This window comes from Ornithodoros turicata, chromosome 2 (genome assembly GCF_037126465.1).
Source record: "Ornithodoros turicata isolate Travis chromosome 2, ASM3712646v1, whole genome shotgun sequence".
Taxonomy (NCBI): domain Eukaryota; kingdom Metazoa; phylum Arthropoda; class Arachnida; order Ixodida; family Argasidae; genus Ornithodoros; species Ornithodoros turicata.
The window spans coordinates 29,525,109-29,546,518 of record NC_088202.1 but is presented as its reverse complement, the minus strand read 5'-3'; the positions used below and the strand labels follow the sequence as shown (position 1 = coordinate 29,546,518).

At 49.1% G+C, this 21,410-nt stretch overlaps 1 protein-coding gene across 1 annotated transcript; it reads left to right on the top strand.

Annotated features, from left to right (window-relative positions):
* The first annotated feature begins 17,996 nt into the window (after positions 1-17,996).
* Positions 17,997-18,725, top strand: LOC135384475 (uncharacterized). The gene has a single exon (XM_064613677.1). The coding sequence runs from the start codon at positions 17,997-17,999 to the stop codon at positions 18,723-18,725; it is 729 nt and encodes a 242-aa protein (XP_064469747.1).
* The last annotated feature ends 2,685 nt before the right edge of the window (positions 18,726-21,410 follow it).

Sequence of the window (21,410 nt, the reverse complement as noted above, 5' to 3'; positions counted from 1 at the left end):
TGTGGCGCTGTCGAACACTATGTCGCCATATGTTTACAAACAGGGAGAGGTCTATTCTCGGACATAAACAAAAACGATCTAAGCGTGTTGCACTCCTCCGCAGGCAACTCAAGGTCTAACTCAACTGCTAACACGAGCTGCACCTGCGTAATGTTATTTCCTGTCCGAAGTAACTTGGAAGTAACTCGTTCTTTTTTAAGTAACTCAGTAACTGCGAGTTACATTTCAGGCTGAGGAACTTCGTTATTAACTTAGTTGCATTTTGCACACGGTAACTTAACTCGTAACGAGTTCTTTTTGACGGGTAACTTCCCAATCTATGCAAAGGAGGATGTCGTAACGGGTAAACTGAGAGTTTTTTTTTTGTAGTTTGTCAGCTTTCACTAAGTGTGTGATTACACTGCAGGTATATTTATCCACGGCTTGTTGTCCTGTATTTGCCGTCGAGCAGCCACTGCAGTCTTCGCTTGCGTCCCATCCATGTAAGCATGTACAAAAATAAGTTCGTGGCCAATGTTGATTCTGCTAATTTCAGTCTCGATTTTGTAGGCTTCGATTTGTGGAAAGGTAAGCTGGTGAACCAACTTACAGTTCGAACCGGCTGTGCTGTCTGGGGTTTTTCCTGGGTTTTCCTCAGACGCTTTCAGACATATGTCGGCACAGTTCCCTTAGAAGTCGGCCCAGGACGCACATTCCCCCAGGGCGTCAGTCGTGACGTTGCCCACATACGTGAGGCCGACAACGGCAAGCCCTACCACCACCACCACCAGTTCGAACATGACTAATCTGTGATTGAACACCTCATTTCAGACTTGGATTTCTTGGATTTCTTCCATGCCGCTCACTTCAACTGTATCTTGAAATATACCGAGATTCATCGTACCACGATCACTAGACGAAACGTAGACTGCACCGAGTCGTTGTCTGTCCTTTGTGCGATACCTTGAGACACTGGAACATGTATGCGTGTGAAACACTTCCCGACAGTGTGCACGGATATTTTGTGTGATTGTGTCAACCTGGATACCACTTTCAATGTATGTATTTTCGTAATCAAACAGTGTGTTGCTCTGTGCCTCATACAATGCCTGTGTGTTTATGCGCGTCGCCTGCGTGTGAAACTTTTCCAAATTGGACTTCGCAGACGGCACGGTTCCCTTTTCCACGTCAGGTTGGAAGCTTGAAATGGCATGGGTGGATGAGACCTGACAATGTTCGACGTTTGTCTGGTCTCTCGCGTCCGTACATCAGTGTTGCCAGGTCTACTGGAATTACAGTAGATCTACTGGACTTCGATTCACTCTACTGAAATACTGAAAAAAGATCAAAACGCGCTTAAATGTACTGAATTTTTTGCCTGAAGCGTGGTTTTACATAGTGAATTCCAATTCACGTTTGCTGGAACTTCTGGTTGCGTCGTAGTCCGGGTACGAGCGGGAAAATCATGTAATTTTGACATAATGAGGTGTCTATGCGTTATGTGGCATCTGCAAGCAGTCACCTTTAAAAAAACGACCAGCTGCCCGAGTAAAACGATTTATAGTAAATACATTACAGAAGTATGCATATTCCACAGGGCACCCGGTAACACAGCAAACATGAAGATAAGTTACGACGAGCTTATGTTTCCGTCGTTAGGAAGTTTCTTTGTAAACCTCCTCTGCTTGCCGCATTCGAGCGCGTGCGTGGAACAGATATTTTCTTAGGTGAACCTCATGAACAGCAGAACTATCACTCACAGAACTATCACTGGACTGCTGCACACGAAGGGACTGATAAGCCCCTATTATAGCTGATACTGATAGCCCCCACAAGAACTATTATAACTTAACTGCGAATATCTATGAGCGCGAGTACGTGATGGAATGGAGGTGTGCAAGCACGTCTCTACTGTGTACACCAAATTACAAGTATATCTTACTTATTCTATCGTCTATAAAGGGTATGTCCCAGAAAACGTGTCATTGAATTTTAATAAAAAAACTACGCCACCTAGAATCATGTGGTCAACGGCATTTCTTCTTACTAAGTTTTTGCCACCTCCTGATGTGCATGTTATGTAACCTAAGCTTAGTTATGTAAATTTTTGCGAACTGAACTCGGAAATTTGCCAAGTGATCACTTTTTTACCCCACCAATGTGAAGAGCGTGCTGAATTTACTCAAATTCAGGATAATTGACAGGAAAATTGAGGAGCTATCGTATCGAAAAAAATAGCCGAAAATCATGCTCTACGGAGCTCGCACAGGATAGCGCTCGCCGAATTTTTCAGCGAAATCATTGTCAGTCCGACGAAAGAAGGTTGGAAACCCAGCCCACACCGGCACGGCAGAGAGAGGTAACACAGACATAGCTTATCGCGTCCGGCATCGGCTGGGACCATACCTTCTCTTTCTCACTTTCAAGAGCTGTCACTTTTTCTACTATCACTCTGTGGGCTGGGTTTCCAACCTTTTCGTTGGACTGACAGCGATTGCGCTCAAAAAGTCCTCGCGCGTTATACTGAAGTGCCCCGAGAAGCGTGATTTTCGGCTATTTTTCCCAATAGGATAGATCACTGTCAATTATCATGAATTAGAGTAAATTCGGCACGGTCTTCATGTTGGTAAGGTAAATCAGTGACCTTTACTTGGCAAATTTCCGAGTTCACTTAGCAAAAATTTACATAATTAAACTTAGGTTACATGACATGCACGTCAGGAGGTGGCAAAAACCTAGTAAGAACAAATGCCGTTGACAGCATGATTCGAGGTGGCGTAGTTTTTTTATTAGAATTCAATGACACGTTTTCTGGGACACCCTGTATATCGTGATAGTTCGTGTTTATTTATCATATTGCCCACTAGTTAGGTGCCGTTAGTCAGAGCGTTTGCCCTTGTTTTTAGTACATATACTGAATTCTACTCAATTTTCTGACGCCGACTTCCTGAATTTCCGCCTAAGTGACCTGGCAACACTGCCGTGCATATGCTTCTTCATTCAGTAGCGAAGGGGCATCGTATCGTATTCTACCTCATTCACCAAACCGTGCCGTATCTCATATTAGTGAGTTTTAGTATACCGTTGATAAGGTTATCGTGCCTATCGGAACCAATCGCAGTTGTGCGTGACTCAGAATCTTATCCACTGATTGGTTCCGGTTGATACGGTTCGACGCAAGTCACGTTATCAACGGTCTGCTAAAACTCTCTATTCTATCAGGGTCGTCGTACATATTTCTTGAATCGTGAGGTACAATTAAAAAACAAGTACCTGATGTTCATGCGGTTAAAAAGGGAAGTTTGACAGCTATTAGCACTATCCGTTGCACTAACGTAGCGCAATCCATACCGCAGGAAGTTCTTAAGATTCACCTGATGAATTTTGTTCCCTTATTTCACGGTTTTTGAGATGCTTCTTACTTATAACATTTTAGTTGTAATCTTTTCAAAGCTCAGTATATATGCACTGAATATAATTTTATGTATGGTATTCAAAAGATTGTCTGCAGAATAGAATACTGTTTTCTGTGATGCGTTTGTCAGTCATTTCATGGCTATAAGAGCTATATGACGAAAAGCTGTGCACCGTCTTCTGACTTACAAGTCTTTTTCACTCATTTGTAAGCAGAAGCTTTTATTTTCTGACCGCAGACATTGTATATAAAATGCTTAATAGGTTCATGTGTACTGTGTCTTCCATCTGTCACAGAAAACACCTTTGTCAGTAGGGTGTATACTTGGCATGGGTTGTACACTTACTACCAGAAAGGAGTAAGTTATGGTACCTAGGGTGTACACAAAAAAAGGAGTATAATTACACCATATTGGGGAGGGTGTAGGCCTCGAAAGGGGTGTTTATATACATTTGTAAAGTAGTAAGTTGTGGTATGTGTGAAATACACCTAAAAGAGTGTTTTAAGATTAACAGTGTATAGCAGTTTCTGAATAGTATACGCTCTGTAAGCGCGGGGGGTCACCGCGCATGACGCAAGAGTGACGTTTCAAGCACGCCTTTGATTGGCTGGAGAAGACGTGCTCGCTCCAAAAAGGTAAACAAAGCAGCGTCCAGCCGAAGCGGAGCGGTAGAACAGCGAATACGGCTCTGATATCCGCATCAGAAGTGTCGTTTCTTTTGTGATGATCTTGGCTGTTTGAACAAACTTGAAAAAATGTTGAACGCAGGAAACGTGCTTAAGTTTGAATTCCTGGACGTTGTTGTTGTTGTTGTTGTTGCTCCTCAAGCGGGATGCCGCTTATCCGCTAATGAGATTGGCCAGGACTACTGAGGTGCGGTCAACAGGATGTTAAAAAAGAGTTAGAATCGGTTAGAGCTGGAGATGAATGAGATGACACTATGGAGAACAGCGCGGTCCCTAACGCCGTTATGGGAGGCTCCAGGGGATAGCAGATATGTCAGGGAGAGCTGAGCAACGACAGGAAGAAGAGGGGGGACGAGGAGGCGACGACGAATGATGACATAGAAGGGGCAATCAAGAAAGAAGTGATGGACAGTCTCGTCTTGACCGCAGTGCGGGCACGCAGGTGGACGATTCGAGGCCAGCACGGTGAAGATAGAAGTTTAATGTGAGGGAGAGGCACCGAGCGCGCGTTACAGAAGTTTCGGACTCACGGCAGCCACAATGTTCAGGATTCCAACGGAATAAGAGGTGTTCATAGCCAGGACGTGGAGGGCGACGCCGCACGAGAGAAAGGAAACGTCTGTAGCGCGCCCGGACGATGCCAGCTATTGGAGGAAGGACATCCAGGATTGGCCTAGAGAGTGCCATATTAGCCAGGGTGTAGCGGCTTCGTTGAGCGGGAGACCGCGGTGACCAGGAATCCAGGTGACAAGGAGATGGGAGATGTGGCTAGGTGCAAAAGCAACTAAGGTGGCGAGCAAAGGCTTGTAGGGCTCTCAAGGGAGGAAATCACAGAAAGAGAGTCAGAGAGAAGGAGCACCATTTTGAAAGCGATGTGAACCCTCACCAGCGCTAGGAGCATGGCCAGAAACTCACTGTGAAAGACCGGTGTGTAGTCAGGGAGGCGGACGGGACAGTGCAAATCGAGCTGCGGAATGACAATGCCAACTCCCGCCCGTTCCTAAGAGACAGATGCGTCCGTGGCGATGACCAGGTGATTGGGAAACTGAGACATGTGAGTGTCAAGCTCTGCTTTCAAATAAGTGAGAGGGGCATGTTTTGGCATCCGAATGAAAGATGCTGAGAACCTGGACAGAGGCTGGCGCGGGAGGCACAACCGGCTGGGGGACATGGGCAAGCGAAACGTTCAGCGGCGACAGGAGAGATTGGGCAAATAGCAACTGGGGAATATTGGATCTGCGCCACCGCCTGCTAGTCCAGAAACCCAAAATTTCTGAGCGATTCAATGTGGTGAGAAGCAAGAAAGCTCTGCGCCAGAGAGAGGAAAGTGACCACTGTTAAAAGATGAAAGCGGACTTTCAGTGGGAGCACACCCGCCTCAAGATACAGGGCGTCGTTTGCAGTATACTTGGGGAGGCCGAGACACATGCGGAGCGCTTTCCTCTCTAAGACGAGCAGCTTGCTTATCCGGTAGTCAGGGAGATGAGAGAAAAGGGCGCAGCCATATTTGAGGATGGGACGGACTTAGCAACGATAGACAAAGGAGGGTATCCCTGCGCATACCAACACGAACGCTGGAGCATCGCTGGATGTACCCAGTGCCGCGGAGGCTCTTCTGCTGATGTGGTCAATGTGGCGGCCCCAATCCCTCCTGTGATCATACCACACACCCAGATACTTGAGAGACTCAGCTTGGTTGATGCGATCGTTGCCTCGCACACCACGGAAGCCCACAGGCGGAAATAGGGGCACCGCACATTTCTGGACCTTTATATTCAGATGAGCGGATGTGGTCCAAGCCACAACAGTGTCGATGTACTGCTGGGTCAGCGTGTACAACAAATGCAGCGATGAGGCCGAGGCAAAAAAGGCGATGTCATCTGCGTGAGTGATGGTCAGAATATTCGCGTCCAAGGGAAGGGAGCTCATGAGTATGTTAAAGAGCAGTGGGGAAAGGACAGAACCTTGAGGCACCCCTCTAAGCAGCTGATGAGGAGAAGAGACGAGGTGGCGGTCCGAGCATTGGAAAGATCTTCCAGAGAGAAAATTCCTGACCCAGGAGAGGATATAGGGAGGGATACGAACAGCAGACAGCCTGTGCAGCAGAAAGCGGTGCTGAATGCTGTCATATGCCTGTGCAATGTCTAGCGTCACCAGAGCTGAGAAGTCCCCCAAAACAAAAAAACGACGAAGTGTTCTGTGGGACGGCCACGCCGATTCTTCGCTCTGTAGATTTGCTGTAAACCTGCATAAGTTACAGTGTTAATCACCTTTCGTTAGACCTTTATCTTTTCCCGTACTTCAGTGACACAGGGAAAGTGCTGGTCTAGGTCACCTTCGCCTCGCCAACCGTCAAGGGAAGCGGACGCTTCGCCGGCTCCAGAGTCATTGCGGGCAGTGTCAGTTATTCCTTATGGTTTTGGAAAAGCTTAGGCCGACAACAAACTGGGAAAGCTATGGATGCAAACGAGCACAGCAAAGTTCAACATCCGGACGAACGTAAGTGCACTCAACAGAAACGTCCTCGCGTTGATGATGACGATGAAATTGACAATGGCAATGACAGCGCCCCATCAATTGCAAGCGACATCTCTAGTAATGAAAACAACATGGACGATGATGGTTTCATCACAGTAGTTCATAAGAAAAACCGTAAAGCGGGAATTCCCGTGATTCTCAAGCCTGTAAACCCCGAGCAGTCATTTCTAAAAGCAAACCCTAATGTGGTAGCAAAAGAGGTTCTACAAGCAACTCAAGAACGAATAAAAAAGCACAGGATCGCTACTGATGGCAGCTTGTGATAACAGTTGCCACACTCCCAGCAGCTAAAGCCCTCTTGGCTCTGACTAGCGTCGCTAGCATCGCAGTTACTACACGAGTACCAGACTCCTATGCCAGGAACATAGGAAAGATAAGTGGAATGAGGTATCAATATACGGACGAACAGTTGCTAGAATACTTTCGCCCACTCGGAGCTATTGACGTCCGTCGACAACGGTCCTATCAAGAGACAGAAGATGGTGACTCGCAAGTGCAAAATTCGCACACTGTCATCATAACTTTTAAATCAGAAATAAAGATGCCAGAAGAAATCCATCTTGGATTTCACACATACCAAGTTGAAGAGTATTTTACTCCTACGCAATGTTTTAAATGCCTACGTTTCGGCACCTGGCTAGAAACTGTAGGGGGCACACACGTTGCAAGTACTGCGCCGGCCCCCACCAACACAAAGAATGTACAACTAAACGTGAAAAGAAATGTGCTAACTGCCAGGGGCCTCACACTGCACATACGGAGGCTGCCCCAAACGAAAGATTGCTGCAAGGTCAGTCAAGCATAATGCGTATGAAGAGAAAGTAACCAGAAAAGAAATCCGGACCATGAATGCTGAGTTGGTCCATATACCAGAGACTGCACCCCCAGATATGTCAGAAGAAAACTTCCCAAATCTTCCGCGCATCTCTAAGAAACCCGAAATACAAAAGGCTAACACAAGTGGATCTCAGCCCCACCCTGCTGCAAAGCCTAAGGCAAGCGTGTGGGAAACAGAAGACACCAAGAAAAGGGCCAAAAACCCTGTGCCAGCCCCAAGACGTAAAAGGCGCACTCAACTTGAGCAACACAACGCCGAGCAACAGAATACAAAGCAAAGAAGCATGCAAGACAAAGAGGCTGTAGCTTCACACGACAGCCGCCGAGATGCCCGCCAGCAAATAACCCCATTTGATGGATCCACACTGGTTATGCAGATAATACCCTTCGTAATAGCTGCACTCAAAGCAGTAGTAGCCTCGCTCCCAAATGCACGGGATATCCCAGAAGTCAAGCAAGTTCTCGCACTTGAACCGGAGCTTCTCAGAGTACTCACCGCAACCCATCATGGATAAGCTCTACTCCACAGCTTTCGCCATCCAATGGAATACAAATGGACTGCAAAACAAGCTCAACGACCTAAGAAACTTTCTACATAGATACCCCGTCCCAGTCCTAGCTATATGCGAAGCAAACATCAAGGGGACCATTCGCCTGGCTAACTATGAAGTGTACCTCTCACAAGGCAACAACCCTCGTACCTTACTGGCAGTTCGCAAAGACCTCCCTTCCTGCCTCCTCTACGTCTCCAATGCATGTGATATGGAATACGTCGCCGCAAAGATCAAACTGAAAGGGAGAACAGTCACTGTTATCAGCGTTTACATACCCCCTCATTGCACAGTCTCTCTACGGGAAATAAATAACCTACTTGGGAATCTACCCTCCCATCTGTCATCTGCGGAGATCTAAACGCTCATTCACAGCTCTGGGGGGGACACAAGACAGACAGAAGAGGACGGCTAATCGAGTCCGCAATTGAGCAAAACGACCTCTGCCTGCTCAATGATGGCTCCCCAACATACTTGAAAGGACCCACCTATTCTTCTCCACTGGACCTCACCATATGCACACGTGATATTGCGTCGCACCTAGGCTGGACAGTTGACGTTGAGACAAGAGGAAGCGACCATATACCAATCCTCATCTCCTATGATGAATATAAGCCTCACAGGAGAACCTTAAGAATATACAACTGGAAAAACTTCAGACAGCACAATACAGCATCCCTCCATGAAGGACACACGTCGAAAGAATTTGCCCAGGAAATTGCAAATAACCTAAAAGCAACCAGCAAGCAGATCAACGTTCCAAAGTCGTATACAAGTGTCGACATAGAGTATGAACGGCTGCGAGCAATTCGCCGCCGCGCAGAGAGGAAATACAGGAGAAACGGGGACATAAACTGCTGGATCGAAGCCAAAGCTACAAAAGCCAAAATAAAACGACACCTGAAGAAACTATCGATCAAGAGCTGGACAGATACCTGCAACAACTTGTCCCCGACAACTACCGCGAATAAGATGTGGACCATAGTAAAAAGCCTCAAATGTGTCCCCTCCCAAACAGCACCCTTCCGCACCATCTCTCTGAAAACGAACAGCACAGAAAAAGAAATTGCCAACAGTTTCCTGGCAGCCCTAAACAAGACGTCAGAGGCCTCCATAAGTGCCCTTTACCACCAGTCTCTACGGTCAGCAATTGTGGACAACAGTATGCAAGGCAAAGCCGCCCCAAAGAACTGGAAATGGACTTTACAGTCCATGAACTTAAACGTGCTATCCAAGCAGCCTCCAACAAAAAGACAGCCCCAGGTCCAGACGGGATATCCTATAAGTGCCTAGCAAACATAGGACCCAAAGCCATGAAGATCCTCCTCGAAATCTACAACAAGAGCTGGAGGACAGGAATCGTACCAGAAGAATGGAAAACGGCACGCGTAATTCCAGTCAGAAAACCCCAGAAGCCAAAGGAGGAAATTACCTCCTACAGACCAATCAGCCTCACAAGCTGTATTGCCAAAATCATGGAGCGAATGGTTCTGTCTCGAATGCAATGGTGGTTGGAGCAAACAAACTACCTACCCGAAGAATTCGCCGGATTTAGAACATCCCGCTGTACAACAGACTGCATCACAGACCTCGTAACGGCCGTACAGCATAACAAAGCCTTGTCCATCGTCACAGTAGCAGTCTTCCTTGATATCAAATCAGCGTTTGACTCCGTCAGCCATGCCCACGTACTGCAAGCAGTAAGAAAATCAGGGCTGAATGGAAAAACATTCGCATGGCTCACCAGCTTTCTCACCGACAGAAAGGTCTTTATGGACACCAACGAAGGGAGTACACCCCCAGTCACACTTGTACAAGGAGTTCCGCAAGGAGCAGTTCTCAGCCCGACACTCTTCAATCTGCTCATGTCGGAGCTCGCCAGCTTACTACCACCCAAAGTAAAATATACCATGTATGCCGACGACCTCTGCATATGGAGCAGTGGAAGACAGATACAGGCGATAGAAAACACACTTCAGTATGCCCTAGTAACCATCGCCATCTTCCTTGAAGAAAGAGCCATGGACCTCTCAACCAGCAAAACCGTCTACTTACCCTTTACAGGAAAGCGGCTGAAAAACTTTAAACTCACAGTGGCCGGAACCGAAATAAGGCGGGTCACCAAGCACAAATACCTGGGAGTCACCATCAACAGGAATACAACATGGGGTGACCAAGTTAACCACCTGGAAAAATCCACAAGAACCTACACAAACATAATGAAAATCCTTGGCGGATACCGATGGGGTAACAACAAGGCTCTTCAAGCAATGCACCGTGGCCTCATCAGGCAAACAATAGCCTACAGCATCCCTTGTCTTCAAAACCTCTCTCCGTCTCAGGATAACAGACTGCAACGTATCCTAAGTCGCAGTCTACGCATCTGCCTGGGACTTCCTAGAACTGTCAGAACGGATATAGTACTTGCCGAAGGAAGAGAGCCACCCATCCAAACCCTTCGCAAACAAGAAACTGAGCGGCACCTTATCCGTCTCCTCACAAGACACTACGGGCACCCCCTCATCGACAAGATAAAGCAACGCACCAAATGTAGCATCTATAAGGCCATCCGATACATTGACCGCATCCTTCCTAAGCATCGTGCAAAAAGACACTATCAGGACACGGCCCCCTGGCTCCTACTCCCACCAAAGATCTCCACTGAAGTACCAGGGATTGACAAGAAAAACGAAACACCACAAGTGGCCCTAAAAGCACTAGCCATGGCACATATTGAAGAAAACTACCCGGTAGCAATGCAGGTGTATACCGACGGTTCCACATCGAAAAACAGATCATCCAGTGCTTTCGTAACCGACGGCATAACAAAAGCGTACAGGTTGTCCCACAAGACAACATCCACAGCAGCAGAGCAACATGCAATTTTGAAAGCTCTACGCCACATCAGAAAATCCCAAGCCGGGACATGGGTAGTGTGCTCCGACTCCAGAGCGGCCCTCTACTCCATCCAAAAGCAGGACCCACAAGACCGTATTGTCTACAACATCATGAAGGCGCACAGCGAAGCCGAAGCCTTAGGACACAATATATCACTCCAATGGATACCGTCTCACTGCGACATCTCCGGAAATGAATGCGCAGACAGAGCTGCAAAGGAAGCCCCTAGCAAAAGTAGGATATCTGCAATCCCCTTTACAAAGTCAGATGCCAAGAGCCTTCTTCGTAAAAGTACAGAAAGAAGATCGCGCACAATTTGGAAACAATCAATGAGACCAAAGGACTACCTTGCATTCATCGACCCTGAAGCAGACAGCATAATTCCAAATGGAATTGAACGATCAGTCAAAACAGCCATACATCGCACACGACTTGGAGCGCTGTACACAGGAACTACAAGGCGCCAGCTAAGGCTCTGCGACTCAGACCTTTGCAAACGATGCAAAGTCCCAGAGGATACACACCACATAATCATGCACTGCCCAGAATATAGCCAAGCCAGACTTAAACTCCAACAGACTCTAGCGGCACTGGACAACAGGCCTTTCTCCTTTTGCAAGATTACCGGAAGATGGCCCACAAGGCACCAACAATCCAAAGCACTGAAAGCGCTCTGCGTTTTCTTAAAAGACAGCGGGATAAAAGACCGCTTCTAAATTCCATCACTCCCAATTATTATATTTTAACGCGTAAGAACTGGAGCTGCAGGCGCCCTTACGGCAGCCACATAGCTCCAATACATCACAATCCAGTAACTTATCATCATGAGAAGTCCCCATCCTCTTGTGCGCGTACTTGGCTCTCGAGGTTGACGTGGCCCATCCAGACGGAACAACGCTGACGGAAGCCGATCTGGCTACAGTTGTAGATATTATTGGACTCAACAAAATCAGACAACCGGCGGTGAATCACTCGCTCCACAGTCTTGCACAGGACAGACGTTAGCGCGATCGGCCGAATATTGTCAATGGCAAGGCCCTTGGACGCAACCTTCTTCAACAGGGTAACCCTTGATACTTTCCAGTCAGGGGGGATCCAGGACGAGCTCAGAGAGGTGTTGATAATTTCAAGCAAGACGATGGGGTGAGCAGACCACAGAAATTTCATCATCATTCGAGCAGATACGCCATCCGGACCGGGAGCAGATGAAGGGAGCGCACGGATAATGCAGTCCAATTCGTCCCATTCGACTGCTACGAATCCAGGCGACACGGAGAAAGGAGGAGGAGGAGGAGATAGGGGAACAGTGTCATGGAAGCGCGTGGCGGGGCCCTTGGCAACATCTTCAAGACGAGACATGGCGTCTGCATCGGATAAAACGTGGAACTCGCCAGGTGAACATGAAGACTGGCCCCGGATAAACGATATGTGCCGGTGAAGAGCCCTCCGTTGTTTCGGGAGAGATAGGAAAGAATTGTGCTCGTTGTGAAATGCACACTTGGAAGAAGAGACAGTCCTCTTGAAAGTGGCCTTTAGGATCTGGTAGCGTGTCCAGTTGGCATAGCACGAGTTGGACAGCAGTTGCTTCCATGCAGCTTTCCGTCGCCGATAATCTCTTGTACAGGCCTCTTTCCACCAGGGAGCACAGTTGGAAGGTGAGCGTTTGCGCACTTGGAAAGAAGATAACCCAATGGCCTGGGAAATAATAGATACAGCAGCAGCAGCACGATCACCCACTGGCATGTTGTTGCAGGCCTGCAACAGCGCAGTAACTCTCTTTTCCTGGAGTGAGCGATTGTGGCGGATGACGAGGGAGAGACGTTGGGCTGCCGAGGGCACCTCGAAGAAAACAGGAAGGTGATCACTAGATGTTCCACAGGAGACAACTTTCCATGACAGAACTGGGACGCGTGAGCTGTACAGCCTGAGGTCGAGAACGGAGCGCAAGAGCCACGTGCAAAGGTCACTGACCCATCATTTACAAGAGAAAGGTTATGGTGACAGATCCAGTCCCACAGTTCGCTGCCGCGGGCATCAGTCCTGTTGTCCCACATGACATGATGCGAGTTGAAATCTCCCGCCACAATATAGTCGCCGGCCGTCTTGGAAACCACATGATCAAAGGTAGATTAGGACAGAAATCCTGCTAGACAGTAAACGTTGATAAAACACAAGGGGCGATTGCCCGGCATGCGGAGCTGCACCGCTAGTACCTCGCATTCTGCAGACATCACCTGCACAATGATACGCGAAGAGTGAACAAGCCTAGAGGAAATGAGGGTTAGCAGGCCGCCACCTCTACAAGCACGCCTGTCCAACCGAAAGGAGTGAAAGCCAGGGAGGGAAAAGGAAAGATAAGGAGCAAGCCTTGTTTCTTGTAACAGTATCACATCGGGGGAGACAGAGAAGACTAAGGAATGTAAGTCAGGTAAAGCGGAAAAATAGAGTACAGTTCCACTGAAGCACGCGGACGTTACTCATCCCCGAGGATAGACTGAGCAACCGCAGCCGCAAGGACATCGCAGCCGCCTGTCTTACCGCCGGTCTTGCTGTCATTTTTACTGCCATTCTTATGGTCGTGATTGTCACCGTTCTTCCTGCAGTTCTTAATGTTGTTCCTGTTGCGCTTGCCAACGAAGGCAGAGCACAGAGATGGTGAAGGGGTTTGAGGGAATATCATCATCATCCATCATGGAGTCTGCGACAGCACAATCAGGCAGAGAGAGCGGAGGAGGGATGGAGACGGGGTGAGGGGTAACGGGTGCAGGTGGCGACGGATGAACCCCGGTCTCCGCTGTGGGAGAGGAAGGAACCTTGGGAGCATCAGACATCGCAGCCTCTGACAGAATAGGGAACAGAGACGTGACCAGAGCAATCAATGGGCTGATCTCGTCCCTCAGTTTGGACACAGCTGCTCGACGGCGCTGGTGATCATCTTCTCGAGGTTGCCATCAACAGGTGTCTGAGCTTTTCGTGCAAAGCTGTACCCACGGCCTTTCAAGACAGCGGCAGCATCATACCGCGAGCAGTGACGCGTGCCCATGATTTCCAGCAGAGAAGTCTCCTGGTCTCGGCTACTGCAAGTCTCACAGTCAGCAAGGTGAGCTTCACCACACAGGCAGCATTAGTTCGACGTCTGTATTAGTTCGAATGCGCGTGCTTCATTCACAGTGTTGCGAACTTTCTTTCTTCCTTTTTTTTTTTCGCTCTTCCTCGCGCCCCCTCTGTAACTACTCCCTGCAGGCAGAAAGCCTGGCCTGTCTCTTGAAGGAATGCGCAGGACTCCCTGCCACCGATTGCGCCGCCAAGGCAGCGGCCTCTTTGTCTCGTTCTCTCATGAAGTCCACGTTCTATATCCAGAAGCACTCGTCGTCGTACTGGGCGCCATGGTGGAACGAGGAATGTACAAGAGCGTTTCGCCGGCGCAAGGCCGCCTGGAAGCAGCTCCTATCGAATTCATACCATGTAAACTGGAAGAACTTGCAGTTCCTTAAAGCTCTGCGCACCTCCTCGGCTGCGAAACATTCCTTATATAATGGGCGCAACTCATTCCTCTCTCACCCGAAGCGCAGGAGGGACCTGCACAGGCACGTCTCCTACATCCGCAGGTCGTTCTCGGGTGCCGCCCCCCCCCCCCCAGTTCTCCGTCGCTGCCGACCATGTCGTCAAGGCCAAGCTCGAAGATATTGCCAGAGGTCTTTCGCTCCGCTTCAGTAATACTGTTCCCCACTCCTACGCAGTTCCCCACGTGTCGCCGTCCGGCTTCTTCAAAGTTACTGAAGAGGAACTGGATTCTGTCGTGCACGCCCTCCCAAAATCAGCTCCTGGCCCGGACGGTATCACTGGCAGGATAGTAAAGTCCCTTTGGTCCAAGAACTTCTCAACATCGTGAACATGTCTCTAGGGCACTCATGGGTTCCCGACGAATGGAAGGTGGCAAAAGTGGTGGTCATAAAAAAATCCGTCGCCAGGGGTCTTGACATGGATAACATCCGCCCAATTGCCTTGACCTCAGTCCTCTGCAAGACGGTCGAGCGCATCTTGCATCGCCGTCTCTCTTCTCACATGGAAGCCGCATCTACTCTAAATGATAGCCAGATTGGGTTTCGTCCTCGCTGCTCCATTTGGGTGGCTCATGTCAATCTCGAAAGCCAGATCCGTCTTGCCTGTGAAAATGGGAAGCTTTCCGCTCTCGTTACGTTCGACGTCGCCAACGCCTACGATAGCGTGGAGCACAGTGTCCTCCTGCAAAGAATGGCTTCCCTAAATATCCCACCGTACATCCTCTCGTGGGTCGAGAATTTCCTCACCGGTAGATCGTTTTACTGCTCTGACGGCCGCTTCACTTCATCGCCGCACGTGCAGCTTCGGGGAGTGCCCCAAGGATCTGTATCGTCACCCCTGCTCTTCAACATACTTATGAGCTCTCTGCCCCTGGACCAGGACATCCTCACAATCACCTATGCCGACGACATAGCATTCTTCGCCTCATCGCCGTCATTGCACTCGTTGTACGAGAAGTTGCAAGCGTACCTTGTCACCCTGTCTGCCTGGATGCGATCCGTTCACCTCTCGCTGAACGTGCAGAAATCTGCCGTGCTCCTCTTTCCCCATACCGGATGCTCAACGGGCGTCATGACTCTCGACCTGAAGGTCTCGTCGGAGTCCATCCGCCAGGCAAACACACTCAAGTACCTCGGTGTGGTACGACAGGGAGCTTGATTGGTCCCAACACCTTGAAGCCCTGAGCCAAAAAGCTGCGAAGGCCGGCAGCATCATTTATCGTTGCTCCGGCGCCCGCATCAGGATGCGTAGGAAAGCTTTATTGTTCTGCATCAGTGTTACGTACGCCCGATACTAGAGTTTGGCTGCGTCCTCTTTTCCCATCTTCCAGACTACCGCTTGGCTAGACTCCTCACATCGAGAAGCGGATGCTACACCTTTGCCTGGGTCTCCCTAAGTATGCCTCGAACCTGGCGCTGTACTCAGAAGCTCAAGTTCCTCCTTTAAAGTCGCGCTTTCGCCTGCTCACAGTAAATACCTTCCTTTCTCTATGCCAAAGCCCTCTCTCTCTGAGACACAACGCTGCCCTCAGGGACATGCCACAGTGGCTCTCTAGGCGGTGGCGCAAGGCAAACAACCCGCAGCTGGTGTTCGCTCAGCGCTTACAGGCGCCGTTAGGGGTATCGCTGACTGATCTCTCCTCACCTCCTTCTTCCTGACCTCAGTGGAGGTCAGGAAGCGTCGCGAGAAAATCGTAGAAGTGGGGCGAAGCTTCCAAGGTTGAAATACCCAAGTACAACGGAGACTTGTGCAGTTTGCAACCGTTTTGGGAACAATTCAGAGATGCAATACACACCAACCGGCTCTCACTCAGTCAGAAAAATTTCATTACCTTCGAGCCCTCTTGACTGGACCCGCTGCAGCAGCAATTGCAGGGCTACAAGTCACTGAAGCCTGCTACGAGGATGGTTTAAATCCTGTTGAAGGACCGTTTGGGCGATAAAGGGAGAATCGAAAAGGAATATTTGTCGCGGCTGCGGCATCTTCCTACCGTAACTACTTCAAATGATGTATCATCGATGAGGAAGCTGCACAACTATTTGCAGGCAAACATTCGTGGCCTCACATCGTTAGGTACTCCTGTCTCCTCCTACGCCACCATGATGAGCGATATCGTTTTAAGGTCGTTTCCTTCGGGCGTTGCAGTGGATTTCCACCGTAAGAGAGCAACTCGAACATATCCGAACAAGCAAGAGACGGCAGAAGAGGAACTCAACACTATAATCGAATTCTTGAAAGTCGAGGATTCAGAGTCGTGAGAGAGCAATACTAGTGGCAAGACTGAAGGTCGTTCTCGTCCGCCAAGCCTTCGAGGAAGTAACAGCAAGATACCGTCACCGAACGTCCTTGAGACCTCCGCTTACCAGAACGCATGTTTCTTCTGTGGACCTCTGTCTCACCCATCTACACACTGACTCGACCAGAGTGGAACGGAAGAAGGAAAAGCTGAAGGTGGCGAGAAGATGTTTCCGCTGCACTTTTGCTGGCCACGTATCGAGAGAATGCCGCAGGAAGGTTAGGTGCACACGTTGTCAAGGACGTCATGTAACGACCATGTATAACACTAGCTGGAAGCCTCCTAAAACGCAAGGAGCAATTGATGAAGCCACTTCTGCAGTCTGTTCCTCGCCAGCCGAATGTAATTCTTCTGACACCACATATCTTCAGGCCTTTCGAGCCTGGGCAGTGTCCAGCAACGATTGCCTTTGCGCCAGGGGACTATTCGATAGTGGGAGCCAAAGGACGTTTATTGGTGAAGACGTCGCAGAGACACTGAAGCCCGCGGCGACAGGAGAGATCGAGATAAGCATCAAGCATAAGCATTTTGCGAGTACTTCTTCAAAACCAGTGAGGCGAAAACTGGTGCAATTTAAGCTTCGAAGTCAGTTCTACAATGAGCACATTGCTCTGGACGTCAGCATGGCACCTGTGATCTCCAAAAAGGTTTTCGTGGCACCTATGCCAGAAGAGCATTTGACGCATCTCGAAGTCGACGACATAGACGTAGCAGATGCCGTTATTTATCCAGGAGTTCCGGAAGTGTCGGGTATAAGCGTTTTAGTGGGTGCGGACCAAATATGGCACCTTCTTACCGGAGAAATCAAGAGGTCCAGAGTCAATTGTAACCTCGTCGCAGCGAACTCGAAGCTCGGGTGGGCGTTCTTGGGCCCCAGCGGGTTACGTGGTTTTGTCGCGAGACAATCTAAAGATATGGTCTGCGTGCTCCATTCCAACATCGGGCAAGAATGCTTTCCTTCAGCTGCCGAATGGAAAAGGTTTTGGGAGCTTGAAAACGTTGGTATTGCTGACGACCTCGAGCCTTCGCATAATAACTCTGTCTTGAAGGTTTTCGAGGGATCTATAGCAAGGAACGCTATGATGTGCGACTTCCCTGGAGACAACTAAAACTCCTTTAGACCCGAATTTCGAAGCAGCGAAGACTCGTTTGAAAAGGCCGGTCCGTCGACTAAGTAAAAAGGAAGAGCTACTTCATAAGTACGACAAAGCCATACGTAGCTATATACGTCATGGACACTGAACAAGTCCCCATGAGGAGTCCAGAGTGCCCAGCGATGACGTCTGAACGCATTTATTACATGCCGCATCACGAAGTTATGAAGGAGCAGTCGTCGTCGACCAAAATTCGGATAGTTTTCGACGCGTCGTCTCACGCCCGCGCTTGCACTTCACTGAACGACCACTTAGAAAAGGGTCCTAAGCAGCACCCAGATCCGGATGAAGTCCATAGGAATGACCGGAGATATCCAGAAAGCTTCCTATGGTTCGACGAAATTTCACCGCACTCAGCTAACACAGAAAATATTGTAGAGTGGCGCATGACCAGAGTGCCGTTCGGTACCACCGCGAGTGCGTTCCTGCTTTCTGCCACTCCCAATCATCATTTGGCCAATGCAGGGCAGCGGTTCAAACGGACTGCAGAAATTATGATGAAGTCCTTTTATGTGGATGATCTTGTCTTCGGAGCCGATTCTGCTGTTGACGCTTTACAGCTATACAACGAAGCAAAAATTATCTTGTGCAGTGCGAAAATGGTGTTGAAGAAATGGTCGTCAAATTCTCCAGAGCTACGAGATAAGTTCCAACAAGACGGGGTAAGCGCCCCTACACAGCCATTCTGTTCCAAAATAAAGGTCCTCGGAATAGTGTGGAATACACAGGACGATTGTCTAGCGGTCGACATCGAGGGCATCCTAAGGGCCAGTTCTCACTTGGCGACGCCCGACGCGGCGACGTGAGCTGGCAGCGGAAATAGACGCGCATTTCCGGAATCGGGAGAGGAGAGATGTCGAGCCAAAAAAAACTGCCATGCCGACCTTCTTTCACGACGTCGGCGAGAGCTGCCGAGAACGACAGCTGGCGACCAATTAGGTGACGCAGAAAGGCCACGCCTCCTGATTTTTCGTCTGTTTTGGACGACGGAATGCCACTGTGGTGGGAACATGAAAATCGTGCGCGCTGACGGGGCGGCAAATATGTGCCTCTACTTCCGCCGCCCGCTCACGACGCCGCGTCGGTCGTCGCCAAGTGAGAACTGGCCCTAAGTTCTGTTTCAAAAAACTGCCAAACAAAGAGATCGGTGCTACAAGCTCTTGCAAGGATTTTCGAACCTCTGGGACTTCTAAATCCATTCACCATAGGAGCGAAGATATTATTTCAGGATCTGTGGAAACATGAAGTGGATTGGGACGAGGAGATACCAGAAGGCTTCATCGACGTCTGGGAGAGCTGGTGTCAACAGATTTCGAGCATACCGAAGGTGGAGGTTCCTCGTTGCATTTCCACCCCAGGGGGAGTTGCTGTAAAGTTCACGTGTTCTGCGACGCGAGCAAACGTGCTTACGGTTGTGCGGCCTACTTACGCATAGTGCATGACAAAGGTGATTCTACGGCTAGAATCATTTGCTCTAAGGCACGGGTCTCACCGTTGAAGGAGTTGACATTACACCAGCTGGAACTCATGGCTGCTGTGATTCGAATCAGAATGCTGACATACCTCTAGAGGGTATTCGCCTTCTACTTTGAGTATCGCATGTCGAGTGATTCATCGATCGTTCTAACCTCGATTAGACGTTCCAGTAGGGAGTGAAACACCTTCGTTGCAAATCGGGTGCAAGAAATTCAGTCCAGCTGCGACGCACGTTCGTGGAGTCATTGTCCCAGTGCAGATAATCCCGCAGACTTATTAACACGCGGGATATCCGTAAAGAAGCTGACGTCATCCGCTCTATGGTGGAGAGGCCCGCCATGGCCCTCTGAGCATACGACATGCTGGCCTGATTTACTTGGCGAGTCAGAGGACGAAGCCGCGCTCAAGGAAAGACGGCCATGCACTGCTAACGTATTCGTTGTCAACTCGGTGCTGCCTATCCCTGACCTTGAACACTTCAGTAAGTTATCTAAAGTACTTCGTATCACTGCATGGGTCCAACGGTTCATAAAGAATTATCGTGGACGTAACGGGGTATCAACGATTGCACTTACTGCGGAGGAGATACATTATGCAGAGATTTTCTGGTTCAAAGTAATACAAAAATCTGCGTTCGAGGAAGAGATCTCAATTCTTCAACGTCAATAAGAAACCACCTTCATCTCGAATACAGCAGTTGCATGCATACCTCGATGACGAGTCTGTGCTACGCCTTCAAGGACGCCTGCAAGAATCCGATCTAGAAGAAGATCGGAAACACCCGGTCCTTTTGCCACGCAACCATCGCTTCGTAGATTTACTCGCAATGGAAACCCACCTTCGTCTCCTACACAGCGGAGTAAACGCCATGCTTGTGGAACTGCGAGAGCATTACTGGATATTACGTGCACGATCGTTGCTCAAGGGGATCGTTCATCGATGCGGACGGTGTCAAAGACTTCGTTTAAAGCCGTTGTCCGCGCCGGTTGCTCCACTTTCTAAAGATAGTGTCTGTAAAACAAGTCCATTTGGCATCGTCGGTGTTGATTTTGCCGGCCACTGTTCTCAAAAGAAAAGGCTGGAAATGTGAAGGTGTATATAGCACTTTTCACGTGCGCGATAACTAGGGCAGTGCACCTGGAACTGGTTCAAAATATATCAACTTCGTCCTTTTTACTTGCATTGCGCCGTTTCATCGCCCGCAGGGGGATTTCGGAAGTGATATATTCGGACAATGCTGCGAGCTTCAAGCGAGCATACAAGCAACTGCGAGATCTCTCGGAAGTGGCCGCTCAACCACAAGTACAAGACCACGCAGCCTCCACCGCATCCCCTGGAAATTCATTATCGAGCGAGCAGCTTGGTGGGAGGCTGATGGGAACGAATGATGGGAGGCGTCAAAGCAGTATTGCGCAGAACTTTAGGGCGAGCCTCACTTACCTCGGAAGAACTAGCTACACTTCTGACAGAACCTGAAGCAGTTATTAATCGCGACCAATTACCTATGCGGATGCGGACCACAATGACAATGTGCTAACCTCTGCCCATTTTTGATTGGAAAGCGGCGGACCTGTTTGCCTTACTCGTCAGCACCACGCCTTCTGTTGCTACCTACAGTAGATCCGACTACCGACGAAGAGGACAGTATCACCAGCATCTGACCAACATTTTTTGGAAGGAGTGGACCGATGCTTCTCTGACCTACGTTCTGCATACAAGTGTCCACAGAAGAAGAGGAATACAGTAAAGGAGGGAGACGTAGTGGTGATGCACGACGACCGACGCCCCAAGTACTTTTGGAAGTTGGGAACCGTTAAAGGGACTATCGCATCCATCCCGGTCGATTCCGAAACTTTAATACCACAATATATCTCGGTGGTCCCTGACAAGAGTAGGGAAAATCCCAAGTGAATAGGTTGCGTATATGCTGAGCAATCTAATGAAATACATCGAAAGAGCAGACGACGGAGTATGAAGTCACTCTCCACCAGCTCTCCCCAAAGTCTTGAAAACGT